General features: G+C 41.9%; 1 protein-coding gene across 7 annotated transcripts in view; it reads right to left on the bottom strand.

Moving 5' to 3' along the window:
* PDE1C (phosphodiesterase 1C) overlaps positions 1-13,725 on the bottom strand; it is a 554,383-nt gene that overhangs the window by 373,660 nt on the left and 166,998 nt on the right. For all 7 annotated transcript variants that reach the window (XR_009565283.1, XM_060305447.1, XM_060305446.1 and 4 more), the window contains exon 2: positions 12,372-12,422. Coding sequence is in view for 5 of the 7 variants with exons in the window: in XM_060305447.1 (XP_060161430.1) it covers positions 12,372-12,422 (51 nt within the window). In the remaining 2 variants the exon portion in view is untranslated. The remainder of the gene's footprint in view (positions 1-12,371; positions 12,423-13,725) is intronic.

Raw genomic sequence — 13,725 nt, 5'->3', positions numbered from 1 at the left:
TGATCATTATTTTTTTATTTTAGCCATTCTTTTTTCTTTCTCTTAAGACTTTTTAAATAGCTTTACTGAAATATAACTGACATGTAATAAATTGCATACGTTTAAATAGTGTATTTGTTTTTTCTAATTTTTATTTTATATTGCAGTATAGCTGATTAATAATGATGTATTAGTCACAGATGTACAGCAAAGTGATTCAGTTATATCTATACAAGTATCCATTCTTTTTCAAATTCTTTTCCCATTTAGGTTATTACAGAATATTGAGCCAAGTTCCCTGTGCTGTACAGTAGGTCCTTGCTGGTTATCTGTTTTAAATATAGTCGTGTGTACATATCAATCCCAAACTCCTAATCTGTCCCCCCGACCCTTTCCCCCAGTAACCATAAATTCGTTCCCTAAGTCTGTGAGTGTTTCTGTTTTGTAAATAAGTTAATTTGTATCATTTTTTTTTAGATTCCGCATATAAGTGATATCATATGACATTTGTCCTTCTCTGACTTACTTCACTCAGTATGATAATCTCCAGGTCCACCCCTGTTGCTGCAAATGGCATTATTTCATTTTTTTAATGGCTGAGTAATATTCCATAGCATATATATGTACCACATTTCCTTTATCCATTCATCTGTCGATGGAAATTCAGGTTTGCTTCCATGTCTTGGCTATTGTAAACAGTGCTGCAATGAACATCAGGGTGCATGTATCCTTTCCAACCATGGTTTTCTCCGTACTTTAGTCATTCTGATAGGTATATAGAGGTATCTCACTGTGGTTTTATGCATTTCTCTAATGGCTACTGATGTTGAACACCTTTTCAAGTGCTTATTTGCCACCTGTACACCTTCTTTGGTAAAATGTCTCTTCATATCTTTTGGCCATACTCTAAATGGATTGTTTACTTTTTTACTTTTGAGTTTTGAGAATTATAGATACCAGAACTTTCTTGGATAGCAGCATTACTTGCAAATATTTTCTCCCTGACTGTAGCTTGTCTTTTCAACCTCTTAACAGAGTATTTTGTAGAAGAAAGGTTTTATGTTGATGAAGTCCAACTTACCCATATTTTTCCTGTTATAGATCATGTTTTCAATAACATCTTTCTTTCCTAGCCCTATATTCCAAAGATTTTCTCCTGTTTTGTTTTTCTAAGTTTCATCGTATCAGTATTACATTTTACATTGAAGTCCATTTTTGTATAAGTTTTGAAACATAGGTTGAGGTTTGAATTGTTGCCTATGAATGATCAAATACTCCAACAACATTTAACTATATTATCTCCATTGAATTACTTTTACACTTTTGTCAAAAATCAGTTGGGCATATTTGTATGGATGTATTTCTGGCTTCTCTATTGTGTTCCATTGATCTATGGATCTATCCTTCCACCAGTACCACCTAGTCCTTATTTATACATTGTTTTAAAATCAAATACACTGATTCTTTGCAACTTATTCTTCTTTTTCAAAATTATTTTAACTATTCTAGTTTCTTTGACACCTAAGGAGGGCAGGCAAATTTGTTACTGCTGGAAAAGGGTGAGCATTTCAGCTCCCCAAGTGACCTCTAGTGACATCTGATGAGTCTGGCCTCTGTACCATTCGGCAGTTATGGAGTCCTGATTCTCCACTAGTCCTCCTGTGACATCACCTCAACAGGGAAGAAGAAGGATGCCTCATTACCAATTGGAAGTGGAACTCCATGTTCCCCACATGTTCTCCACTGATGCCATGGTGGGAAAGAGACCTCATTACCGGCCAGCTCCCTACTTGGCCTTCTCCAAGGCCACCACAGTGGGGGTCTTAGGGCACCTCATAGTCATGTGAGGCTAGACATTCAGTTTCCCTACCCAGCCATTGTTGGCATGGGTGAGGATGGGACCCCAGTTTTTCTGTGGTATTTGGTTGGAGTAGAGTGTCTAGTTATTGTCTAAACATTTTCTGTCTTGCTAGACTGTCCCTTCCCTGGTCCTTTGGATACAGAGAGCACGGTTTTGCTGGGCCTTTTGTTGTCTGATCTGTTGGCATTTCCAGGATTCTGGCTTCTCCATCTCCAAGAATGGGATGTATAAGGCAAAAAGAAAATCCAGAGAATTCACCACTGTTTCATTCCCCAGGTCCCAATTATCTCTAGCTGGTCTGGCTTCTTCTCTTCATCTTTCAGAGTCTTTTGTTTGTTTGTTTTTGTTTTTTGCTTGTCTTATATAAAATGACCAGAGTTTTCAGTTGTACTTAACAAGAGTGATAGGGGAAAGTGTGTCTACTCCATCTTCCCAGAAGCAGACATCTGAAGGCTTGTAAGGAGAGGAATGACACGGTCAGCTTTATCTTTAGGAAGACTGTTCTGGCAGGGAAGAGAACAGACTTCACAGAGGAAAATGGAGGCTCGGTGAAATCTATTAGGTAGGAGATGACAAGGGGCTAAAATAAAGCTGTGGCAGTGAGAATGGAGTGAAAGGATCTGAAGGAAACAGAATTCAGGAGATGGATCCAGTATAATCTGGTGACTGGTGAGGGAGAAGAGGGATGCACATATGATTTCTAGGTTTGCGGTTGGTGTTGCCTAGTGAATAAAATGGCACCAATTCAGTTAGGAAACACCGGAGTAGGAACTCGTATAGAGATGATGAGTACAGTGTGGGAACAGATGCTTTTGAGGTCTCTGTTTTCTTCCACTTTTTATTCATAAATAATTGGCAGCTTCCTTGTGATGACCGTTTTTCATTTTATTGTACTTCCTTCAACTAGAAAATCAGAGAATGGAATGCTGCCTTTTGTCTTAAAAACTAACTAGCTCTCCAAAGAAGATATACAAATGGCCAAAGAGCATATGGAAAGATGCTTAATGTTATTAGTAATTAGGTAAATGGAAATCAAAGCCACAATATGATACAACTTCACACCTACTAGGTTTAAAATTTTAAAGAATAACCATACCAAGTGTAAGGGAGGATTTAGAGAAACTAGAACCCTCATATATTGCTGATAGGAATATAAAATTGTCTAGCCGTTTTGAAAAAGATCTGGGCAGTTTCTCAAAATGTTGAACTTAGTGTTACCTTATGATCTAACAATTCCACTCCTAGGTATACATCCAGGCTGAATGAAAACATACATCCACACAAAAACTTGAACACAAATATTCATAGCAACATTATTCACAGTGGAATCAACTCAAATGAAAAGAATAAAATGTGGAGCATCCATACTATGGAACATCATTCAGCAATTTAAAGGAATGATATTCTGATACATGCTACGACATGGATGAACCTTGAACACACTATGCTAAGTCAAAAAAGCCAATCGCAAAAGACCATATATTATATGACTCCTTTTACAATATATACAATGGCCAGAATAGACAAATATATAGAAACACAGAGTAGATTTGTGATATACTAGGACTAGGAGTATGAGTCTCAATGAAAAGTGACTGCTATTGGGTGCAAGATTTCTTTTAGGAATGACAAAAGTTTTCTAAAATTAGATTATGGTGATGGTTGCACAACTCCACAAATACATTAAAAGCTATTGAATTGTACACTTTTAACAGGGAAACCTTATGGTATATGAATTATATCTCAATAAAGCTGTTTTTTAAAAAACTAAAAACATCCCAATATTCTTTTTAACTAATTGTTAAACATAATTTATTCTTATTTCTGGGTTCAGTTGTCTTCTTCCTGAGATATAGCATTTAGTAATTCTCTGTGCAAGGGTATACATATAATAAATTCTCTTGGAATTTCTTTGCCTGAAAAATGTCTTTATTTTGGCCTCACTCCTGAATGATATTTCTCTCAGTATAGTATTCCAGGTTGGCAGTTCTTTTCCCTCATCATTTCACAAATATTCAATTTGTCTTCTGACTTCTAAACATGCTATTAAGAAGTATGCAGCCAGTCTAATTATTAATCTTGGTAGATGCATTATTTAGGATTCTACATGTCTTTGTAACAGAGACTCAAAATTCCAAAATATCAAACAAGATAGAAGTTTATGTTAAGCTCTCTAAAATCTAGAGGTAAGCATTTCATGGCTGGTATAGCAGCTCTGTTCCACAAAGTCTTCATATTACCACACTACCAACCCTTGGTGTGACCATTATCCCTGTGGTCCAAGGTGGCAGCTAGAGCTTTCAGTATCACATTTGTGTTCCAGGCAGCAGGGTGGAGAAAGGATAAATAAGAAAAGGAAAAAAGGGAGCACAAGACCCTCAAGAAAGTTTCCAGAAATCTGCCCCAACAGTTCTGCTTACATTTCATTGACCAGAACTTAGTTACATCATCATACCTAGCTTCGAGAGAACCTGAGAAATGCACTCTATTTGGAGGGATGGGGACATAGGCCCCACTAAAAACTCAAGGTTCTTTTAATATAGAAGAACTAAACTTACAGTTTCAGACACAGTAGGTAATCTTTCTTCCCTCCAATTGTTTTTAGTTTTTTTTCATTGCTTATGTTCTACAGTTTCATTATTATGTGTCTAGCAATGGGTTAATTTTTATTTCCGGGCTTGAAACTAGGTATGATTCTTCAATCTGACGATTAATATCACTAGTCAACTCTGCAGGACTCTCAGCTACTAGATTTTCAGTTACTAGTTTTCCCACATTCCCCTTGGTCTTTCATTCTAGAATCCCTATTTGATGTATGTTGGACCTTCTCTTTCTATCTTCCATATTGCTTAACCATTCTTTCATGTTTGCCTGTGCTGCATTCTGGATAATTTCCTCAGATATATCTTCCAGTTCATTATTTCCCTTTTTAGTCCTACCCAACACAGGTGGATAAACTGTGTTTGGGTTTATTTGTCTGTTTGTTTGTTTTATTGTTAATGTTAACTTTCATTTCTGGAAGTTCTATAGGTTCTCTTAAAAATCTTCCTTTTTGTTCCCTTCTTAGAGTTTCAATTCTTTTTATATCTTTATTTTTAAATATATGTAGTTCATGTTTTCTTTCAGTTTGTCAATATATTACCTCGAGGTCTTAGGGTTCTAATTCTCTATTCATTGTGCTCACTGACTCTTGTTCATCCTGGTGGATTGCTGCCCCTGTGGATTTTTTTAAAATTTTGATTGTGAGACAATATTTAGTGCTCCTTGTTTTCTTTATGAAAATACATTATGACTTGGGTTGCATTTCAGAATATTTTTACAATTGATTTTACTGCATTTTTCCATTTGATTCTGCCATTACTAGCCCACAGAACCAATTTTTACTAATTTCTTAGTTTGAAAGGGTACCTGGACCAGGCAGGTAGTTCCCATCGCCCAGGGGAGACTTTTCCTCAAGAGCAAGAGGAGGCAAACAAGTTTCCTTGTTATCTCCCTATGCTAATGGATGTATTTTGTTTTTCAGGTCCCTCTTTCACTGAGGAGGTAGCCCTTTGTTCCAGTTATCTATTGCTGCATAACAAATCACCCCAAACTTAGTGGCTTCAAACCACAACAATAACCATTTATTTTGCTCACAAACCTGTACTTTGGGATGGGTGGTGCAGCAGTGGGCTCACCATATGGCCTCTCTGTTTCCTCACAGCATGATGACAGTGTTCCAAGAACAAGCATCCCAACAGGCCCCAGGTGGAAGCTGCATCACTTACGATGATGTAACTTTGCAAGTCACGTAGCAACATTCTGCCACAGTTACAGGCCACCAAAATTCAAGGGGAGGGAACATAGGCTTCACATCTCAGTGGGAGGCTTGTCAACATCACTCTGCAAGAAGAGCATGTGGGATGGGAGATAGAGCTGCAAATATTTTTGGAAAACATGATCTGCCATATGTTTTAAGAGTCAAGTTCAGGCAGAAGTCTCATATCCAACTCCCCAGGCTGCACAGGCCAAGGCCTTAACTTCTTTCCCCAGGTGGATGTTAAAACATGTGTTACTAGATCCCATGGAACTAGCAGCACCACCCCCATGCAGCATAGCTGCAGAATCAGCAGGCATGTTTACAGCTTGCTGTACTGATATTAAATTCCTCTTTCATTTCTACCACCTGCAGAGTTCGCTTTCTATATTGCAAGTTTAACTATGCATTTAAGGGCATTTAAAAAAATATTTTACTCAGCATTCCTACAGGCTTATAAAAATTGGAGGATTTTCAGGTTTTCTTAGTCCACCTCTTACTGGAATCAGAAACTTTATCCTAACTTTATTGAAAGGAGTATACATTGAGAGGGGAGGGGAGGAGGTGCTTGGCATACAACAGCCAATCCATGTCTTCCCTGGCCTCCCTGGGGTCACATTACACACACACACAAAAAAAATATTCTAACCAGATTTTTTAATGTTGTAAGCTTATACACTTGTGGCAAGGAGTTAAATATCTGTTAGTATCTCAACAGGTTGGACCACAATTCCCATTAAGGAAGAAACTGGCCTTCATGGAGGAAAAGAAATAAGTTGAAAATAAAGGAGAGATGGTGAAGGCAAGGGTGTCAGCAAATACCAAAGCAACTAACATGATGGTCATACAGCTCTGCACGAGAGACTGGGAGGAGTGTATTTTTATTCCTAAGAGAGAAGTGGAAATAAAGGGTAAAGAATGGAGGACGGTGGACAGAGGAGGATCAAGGGGTGGTAGGCCAGGAGCTACATGGGCAGCGTGGTCTTTAAAACAATTACTGGCTGTGGGATGGGTGAAAGAACTGTTGAGAAGAGAACTATGACTTTAAATTGTCTGCACACAATTGCATATTGTGATCTCCCTTTCCCTAATCTTCAGTCAAGTCTTGCTTTGACCAATAGCCTCTGGTTACATGGGAAGAAGAGAAGAGGAAGGGGCTTTGGCCTGCATCTGAGTCTATGTCAGAGCAGATATGAAAAGAGCCAGAAGCATACAGAGGAACACAATCAAGAGAGGTAGGAGATCAGGGCCAGAAGAACACTAAGTCAATCCCAGATATTCACGGAAACACTGAGGTCTGCTCTGAACCTCCAAAGGGCACACAACAGTGATTTGAGCCTATTTAACTAGATGTCAATGGACTAAGAGCCTCCAGCTAACATCTGGGTTACATATTGTCCACAAGCTTCTAGAAGCTACTTATAGTATCATCAGCCATCCACTGGTGGACCAATGACTAACATATTGGGGACCAAGTGATATAGTGGACGTATTCAAAGACTTGATCAAACACATTCAAAAAAAGAAAAGCAGAGTGAGTTTCAGTTCCCCAAACACATAACATTCCAGTCCATCACTATGACCGTTACCATCAACCCTCACTAAGACAAGGTGAGTTTTCCATCACTGGATGGGTTCCTTCAGAGAGCTCATGACTCCCTAACAGGGATGTCACAAAGAGGATGAGTTTTACAGGAAGTAGTGAGGTTTGGACTAGATCATTTGCAAGTTCTGGTCTAACTTGAAATTTTTCAAATCTAAGATAATGGGTTGATATATCTGTTTACTGAACCAAGCAGATTTGCATGGCTGATAACGACTATATTTGATGAAAGGGATGGAGAAAGGGGGTAAGAACAAGCAGTGGGACCCTTGTGGTCAGGCAGATAAATCTTGGATGAACACAAGTTAGGGAGTAACTCCCTGTGTTCTGAAACACAAATATGTCATGACAGAAACTAGAGCGTGACGGTACAGGTTACTGTGTGGAGGGTGATCTAAAGCTACAAGCAAGAAGCTAGGGGCCAACCAAGCAGTTCTTACAATGACCTTGTTGTGGAGTAGGAAAGGTCAGGGCCAGGTAGGAGATGATCTTAGAAAAAAGAGGATTAGATTCAAGAGATGATGCAGAGCAGTGCCAGTCACAAGGGAGGATTAGAGAGACCTTTAGATCATTTTCCCATAACCTCCATCAGCCCCCACAAACTCCTCCAATAAAAATAAGATAAAATAATAATAATACACTATTCTTTGACAAGGACAATTAACATTTGCTCTGTCTTATGTCTGTATGCAATTACATATTACAAGCAGTTATCGAAAACTGCTAGTTGTACTATTCTGTAATGTATAAACTAAATAAAACCATTGTACTACTCTGCATGCTGCCTTTTACCTCTACCTCTATCTCTGCCACCACCATAACATAGTCCTTCCAACTACAGCAGTGGTTCTCAAATACTGGCATGCATCAGAATCACCACTAGAGTCTGTTAAAATACATATTGCTGAGACCCACCCTCAGGAGTTTCTGATTCAGCAGATCTGGCAAAGGGCTCAAATACTCATATCTCTAACAAGTTCCCAGGGTCCCCACTTTGAAGACCACTGAGCTGCATTGCTACCCCTAAGCCCCTAGAGCTGCCACTGCTGAAGGTAACTTTCTGCGGGAGCAAGTAGGAAATGAAGATGCTCGGTCTGTGAATACTACTGAGGTGGGACCTGGAGCTCTACAGAGGATCTGAACATTTTGGAAATAGTTACAGTTGTTAAAGACAAACCAGGAAATCTCCATATGTGCTTCCTACCCTGTCCTGGGCCCTTTATATGGCTCTAGCTCATAGTACACACCCCTGAGAACGTTGAACACCCAGCCAACAGCCACAGCCCATCACTGCTCATGGCATTTCTCAGCCTTTACTCCCACCCATTTTATCCTATCCTTGTTCTCATCATCCTGGTTCTGTAACCCATCCACCCCCAACTTGATGCTTGTGAGAAACCCTCCTTGCTGTGACAGTCAGTTTAGAAAAAATCTCTGGCTGGAATTGAGCGCTCCGTCAGACGTGATTTGAATTTGCCTTGGGGCTCCACAATGGCCATTACCGTGTAATAGGTACTAGGCTCACCCAGCACCTACCCTAGCTGTACATCCCCGCCTGCCCCTGCCCATCTCTGCCCAGGAAAGGGGATCATTCACCCAATCATACACCCAACATAAAAATACTAGGCGACCTCCCTTTGCTTTATCATCCATCCACCAAAACTACTCCAGCTCTTTTATAGGATAATCTATTTTCAACACTACCTGGATTATTACCTCCCAAAGCAAAAGAGGCCAAATTTGCAGGCATTACTAATTAGGCTCCATTTTCTTACTGCTTTTGACACCATTCTTTTCTTTTCAATCATTACTTATCTCAGGGGAGAAATTGTTCTTCCTCAATTAGGGAAGCAATCAAAACTCCAGGATGGAGCTGCCCAGCTACACAAGCTCTGGGGCCAACCCCTCCCTCAGGACAGTCTCTTCCAATTCCATGCACTCCCTTTTCAAAAGGTGCTCTGTCCATTGCACTGCATGCAGCCTCTTTTAAGCCTTCTGGAGTAGAGATGTACACCCAAATCTGAGCTTTTCCTGCCACACTGTGGCCACGTCTGAACACTACACATGGCCTTTATTCCTTGAAGAGTGGTGTCGCTTCTTTTTTTTTTCCCCCCCTACCTTTTCTACCTGTTAACCCACACACACTCCCCAAGCCTCAGCTAATCCTTTTCTCCTCCAGGAAGACTCCCTTGAACCCACCCCCAACGCAGGCCAGGTGAGGCCTCCCCATATAGCTACCGTACCAATCTCTCACATCTCCCTCCACACACTGCACTGGAGCCACCTACTTGTCCAACTCTCCAACTCCCTGATTAGACTGTGGGCTCTTGGAAGACAAACTTACTCATCTGTGTGCCCCCAGGGCCTAGCAGAGAAAAGTCTTCAATAAACACATGTAAAAGGAAGGGAGGGAGGAATGGACGGAGGAAAGGAGGAGGGGAGGGAGGGAGAGAGGTAGGCGGGGAGAGGAAAATGACTCAAGGTAATAATATACGTAATGACAATCACCCACACTTACTGAGCTCTTACAGTGTGCAAACACTACGCTTTATATTATTTACCTCACGTAATCAGGGCCAATATCCACCTCAGCTGCCCCCGCCCCACCCAGTAACTGGCCTATCAGGGCCTCCTGCACCCTCCTTCACATCAGCCATGGCCAACATCTGTCCTGATTGGTTGGTGACCACGTCACATGTTTTTAAGCATTTTAGCACTCATTCCTGCTTAGAGTAATTAAGTTACCTGCCCAAGTTCACACAGAATTCAGAATTCCTGGACTCAGAACCCAAACCCAGGCCTGACACCAGAGCCCATGTCCCTCGTGGCTTCTGAGGACCCTCACGTTAGTACATGGGAGCCCCCTGAGGGAGGCCTGGATCCAGAGGGATCCGGGAGTGTGTGTGCTGGCAGTGGGAGAGCCTGCCCTGTCCACGAAGTTAGGATAAGGAGGAGTGGGGGCAGCTGCAGGCAGGGTAGCAGTTCACTCAGTCTTCATTCAACAGGCAGCTGTTCCTGAACCAGGCACAGTCAATACATGCTCAACCAGGGGTCCGTTGGCCTCCAGGAGCCTACTGTCTAATGGGAGACAGATATACACATAAAACAGACCTCTCTAGAGAGGAGGGCTCTCTGGGGCTGGCGCTGGAGGGCAGCCTCCCAGCATCCCAGACATCTGGACGAGCAGGAGTCCCGGCCCCAGGGCCAACAGTCCCAATGTCAGGAGCCCAGTGTCAGGGGGCTCCAGGAGCTCGTCCCCTGACTGGGGTCTGGAGCTGGGCTGGGAGGTCCAGTTCTTCACCAAACAGCTCTGGTCCCCTGAGGCCACCTAAAGCTCCAGGAGGAGGGGGAGATGCTGGCCAAGTAGGACACCCTTCAAAGGCTTCCCCAGAATCAGCGTCCACTCCATGGGCTAGCACAAAGACCCCTCTTAGCCTGACCCCGGGCTGCCTCTCCAGCCAGTTTCCCTAACGTGCGAGGCTCCTCTGTGCCCACGTGTTCTCTCTGCCTGGGACATGCTTCCCACACCTTCCTCAACAGCACCTTCAACACTCAAGGGTGTTGAACTCGCAGCACCCTTCAACACTCAAGGCAAGCATGATGAGCCTCTAAATGGCAGAAACTCCCATGGGGGTGCAGCCTGCACAGCGTGGTCGGATTACCACCCCAGCTTATTAATTTGCCTGACTACTGCTCGGGAGACAAAGAAATAAAGAGACTGAAAGCATATTCATCATCCTCACTGAGCTGTGGGATGAAATACTTATTTTGGAAATAATGATTCCAGGTAGGAGGGCAGTGAAAAGGGGGGCCTGTGAGAAGCAAGTGATTTATTACACAGTTTCTAAAATGTGAGCACTTAATGCTCTTTCATTATCACATATTATTACGGTTCTATAAAAATCGTTTTTAGGAATCAATCCCGAAGTTCTGAAGCCCCCTCCCCAAAAAGAGCTAGAAGGCAGAATTTGGAAGAAGCCCTATAAACAGAGAAACGATACTTCAGACTCTACGTGTTAAGACTTATGTTGGCAGAATCCACACACAAGACTTTGTCCGCCCTATGTGAACAATGCAGTGACTCTCATGCCATCACTTCAAAAGATGGTAAGCTTTTTATAAAAGAGAGAAGATGGGTATGAGTTTCCTATTTTTGAGATGGGAAAACTGAGGCTCGGAAAGCATAAGTGAAATTCCTTTAAGTGAAAGTAGTGACGGCGCTGGAAAGAAAAATCCATCTATTTTGATTTACAGTTCCACTATTTCTCCACTGGATGCTCAGCCCATTTGGGGAGCGTCTCCACCCAACCCTACTCAATCTCCCTTGGTATTTCCACTCCCTTCATTGGGATCTGGGTTTTCATCCCAGGGGATGCATTAACTTGCAAATGTATTACTCGCTGATCACTCTGGCACAGAAAACATCAAGAGGCTTTTGACCCTTGCTCACCCATTGGGATGAAGACCTGGAGACAAAGGAGTCAAGTGAAATTGATGGGGAGCTCCTAGGCCCTTACAAACATCCCCGTGCCAAAGGAGAACCAGTTACAGATTCCATCTGAGCTTCAAAATATCACCAAACTGAGGAAAAGCCAGTGGAGCCAGCCCTTAAGTCCACATGGGGAGGTGACGATGCTTCCACACATGTAACGGACCTTGACAACTACAAGCATTTCATAGACTCTTCTGCACTCATTCTTCAGAAAAAGCCCACCCCACGGCAAGGTACTCTGAGGGGATTCTCCAGTGCAGTGTTTCTCAAACTCAACTGTGCACAGGAATCTGGGGATTTGTTGAAATCCAGACCCTGATTCAGTAGGTCTGGGGTGAGCCTGGGGCTCTGCATTTCTAAAAAGCCACCAGGCAATGTCGATTCTGCTGCTCCCAGGTCCACACTTCGAATAGCAAAGCCCCAGGACACGGTTTGATAAACCACAATTCTAAGGACTGAAAAGGCAACAGCAATGAATAACTCACTGGCGGTGGGGCTCAAATGGAGTAATAACCCACTGAAGACATTTCCTATATTACTCTTCTACTAGCAGTGTTTTACTGACACCTGGCAGGGTGAACCACACAGGCAAAAAGGCTCTGAAGGAGCCCAGGAAAGGAGTGAAACAAGATTTACTCACGGGAGAAGCAGGCAAGTGGTCTGGCAGTCTTATCTCCGGCTTCATTTGCAACTGGAAAAAAAAACAGAAGATACAATTAAGAGCAAGGCACATGTGTCCGTAGAATATGCCCAACCTACAGCTAATCCTCTGGATGATTCACTATTACACTGTTTTTGAGAGTCTTTGTAAGAGGATAAAAGCAACTTCACTCCCTCTCTTTCTATATTTCCAGTGCTGCTCTCAATGTCTAAACGAGGTCAAGAGCCTTAATCATTCTGATTAGAAAAGTGAATTAAGCTGGAGACGACCTAAACAATACCTAGTTTACTAGGCTTACAGGAGTTAACTGGCTTGCATGCACTGAGTAAGAGGCGTGCACACCAGGCTTCAAAGCCAGCGCACATCCTTCTGCTTTAAGCTTCCTCTCACCGGGATGTCCTTCAGCACACAAATGCACCCCAAGCACCTGACATCAGTCTGATTTTCTTGGTCCATGGTGCAAAGCAAGGCAGGGATTTCAGAAGATAGTAAGGTTGGTTATTGTTAAGAAGGATATTTAAATTTAGAGTCTAACAAATAGGAGGATCGAGAAAATTGTCCGGAGAGCTGCCCTAGAAAACCGTACCCCTAACGCTTCTCAGCAGGGTCGTTCACCCTCCTCTGAAAAGCCTCTGTATAATTTATCATCTTGATAGGGTCATAATTACCATCCCCTATATTTACGAACACCATCTTCATGGATAAAAAAGATATCAATTGTTAAATTGAAACACAAGTTTCATCCCCTTTAAATATCACTTTTAATGCCCATAATGACTATAACCTTGGGTGTTTTGTAGATATTCGTGATCAACTTGAATGAACATTCAGAACAATCAACTGGAAAAACCTGTTCATTTTAGTTTAGGAAAGAACATCCAATACATATGCAGAATAAAGGAGATTGCCAATGTAATCATTAAAATCATTCTCATCTATGAGAATTTGCAGTACAGGACAAAAGAAATAACCACTTCAGAAATGTATTACATCATGTTGCAAAGAATGGAAGGAGTCAAAAAATTCCTTTCACCCTTTCAAAGGAGTGAAAAATTTTTAATTTACCATAATTTTTTTAATTAATGAATTTAATCTCAGTCTACTTTGTGCTTCAGTCATTTGCATTGCCCCACTGTCTGCACTCTGTATGTATTACAAACAAGACATTCTACAAAACAACCAGCAGGGGGAGGTAACATTGCATCCTGCTCCCATTATCTCTCACACCCCAGCATTTTGGAAAGAAAGAGAGACAGAAATGGAGAGTGGAAGACAGAGAGGGAGGGCGGGAGAACGGAGCAAGACCTAGTTCGCTATTGACGTGAGTTTCCTG

This window comes from Globicephala melas, chromosome 9 (genome assembly GCF_963455315.2).
Source record: "Globicephala melas chromosome 9, mGloMel1.2, whole genome shotgun sequence".
In the NCBI taxonomy this organism is placed as follows: Eukaryota; Metazoa; Chordata; class Mammalia; order Artiodactyla; family Delphinidae; genus Globicephala; species Globicephala melas.
Note: the sequence above shows the minus strand (reverse complement) of the source record. Positions and strands in the feature narration are given on the sequence as shown.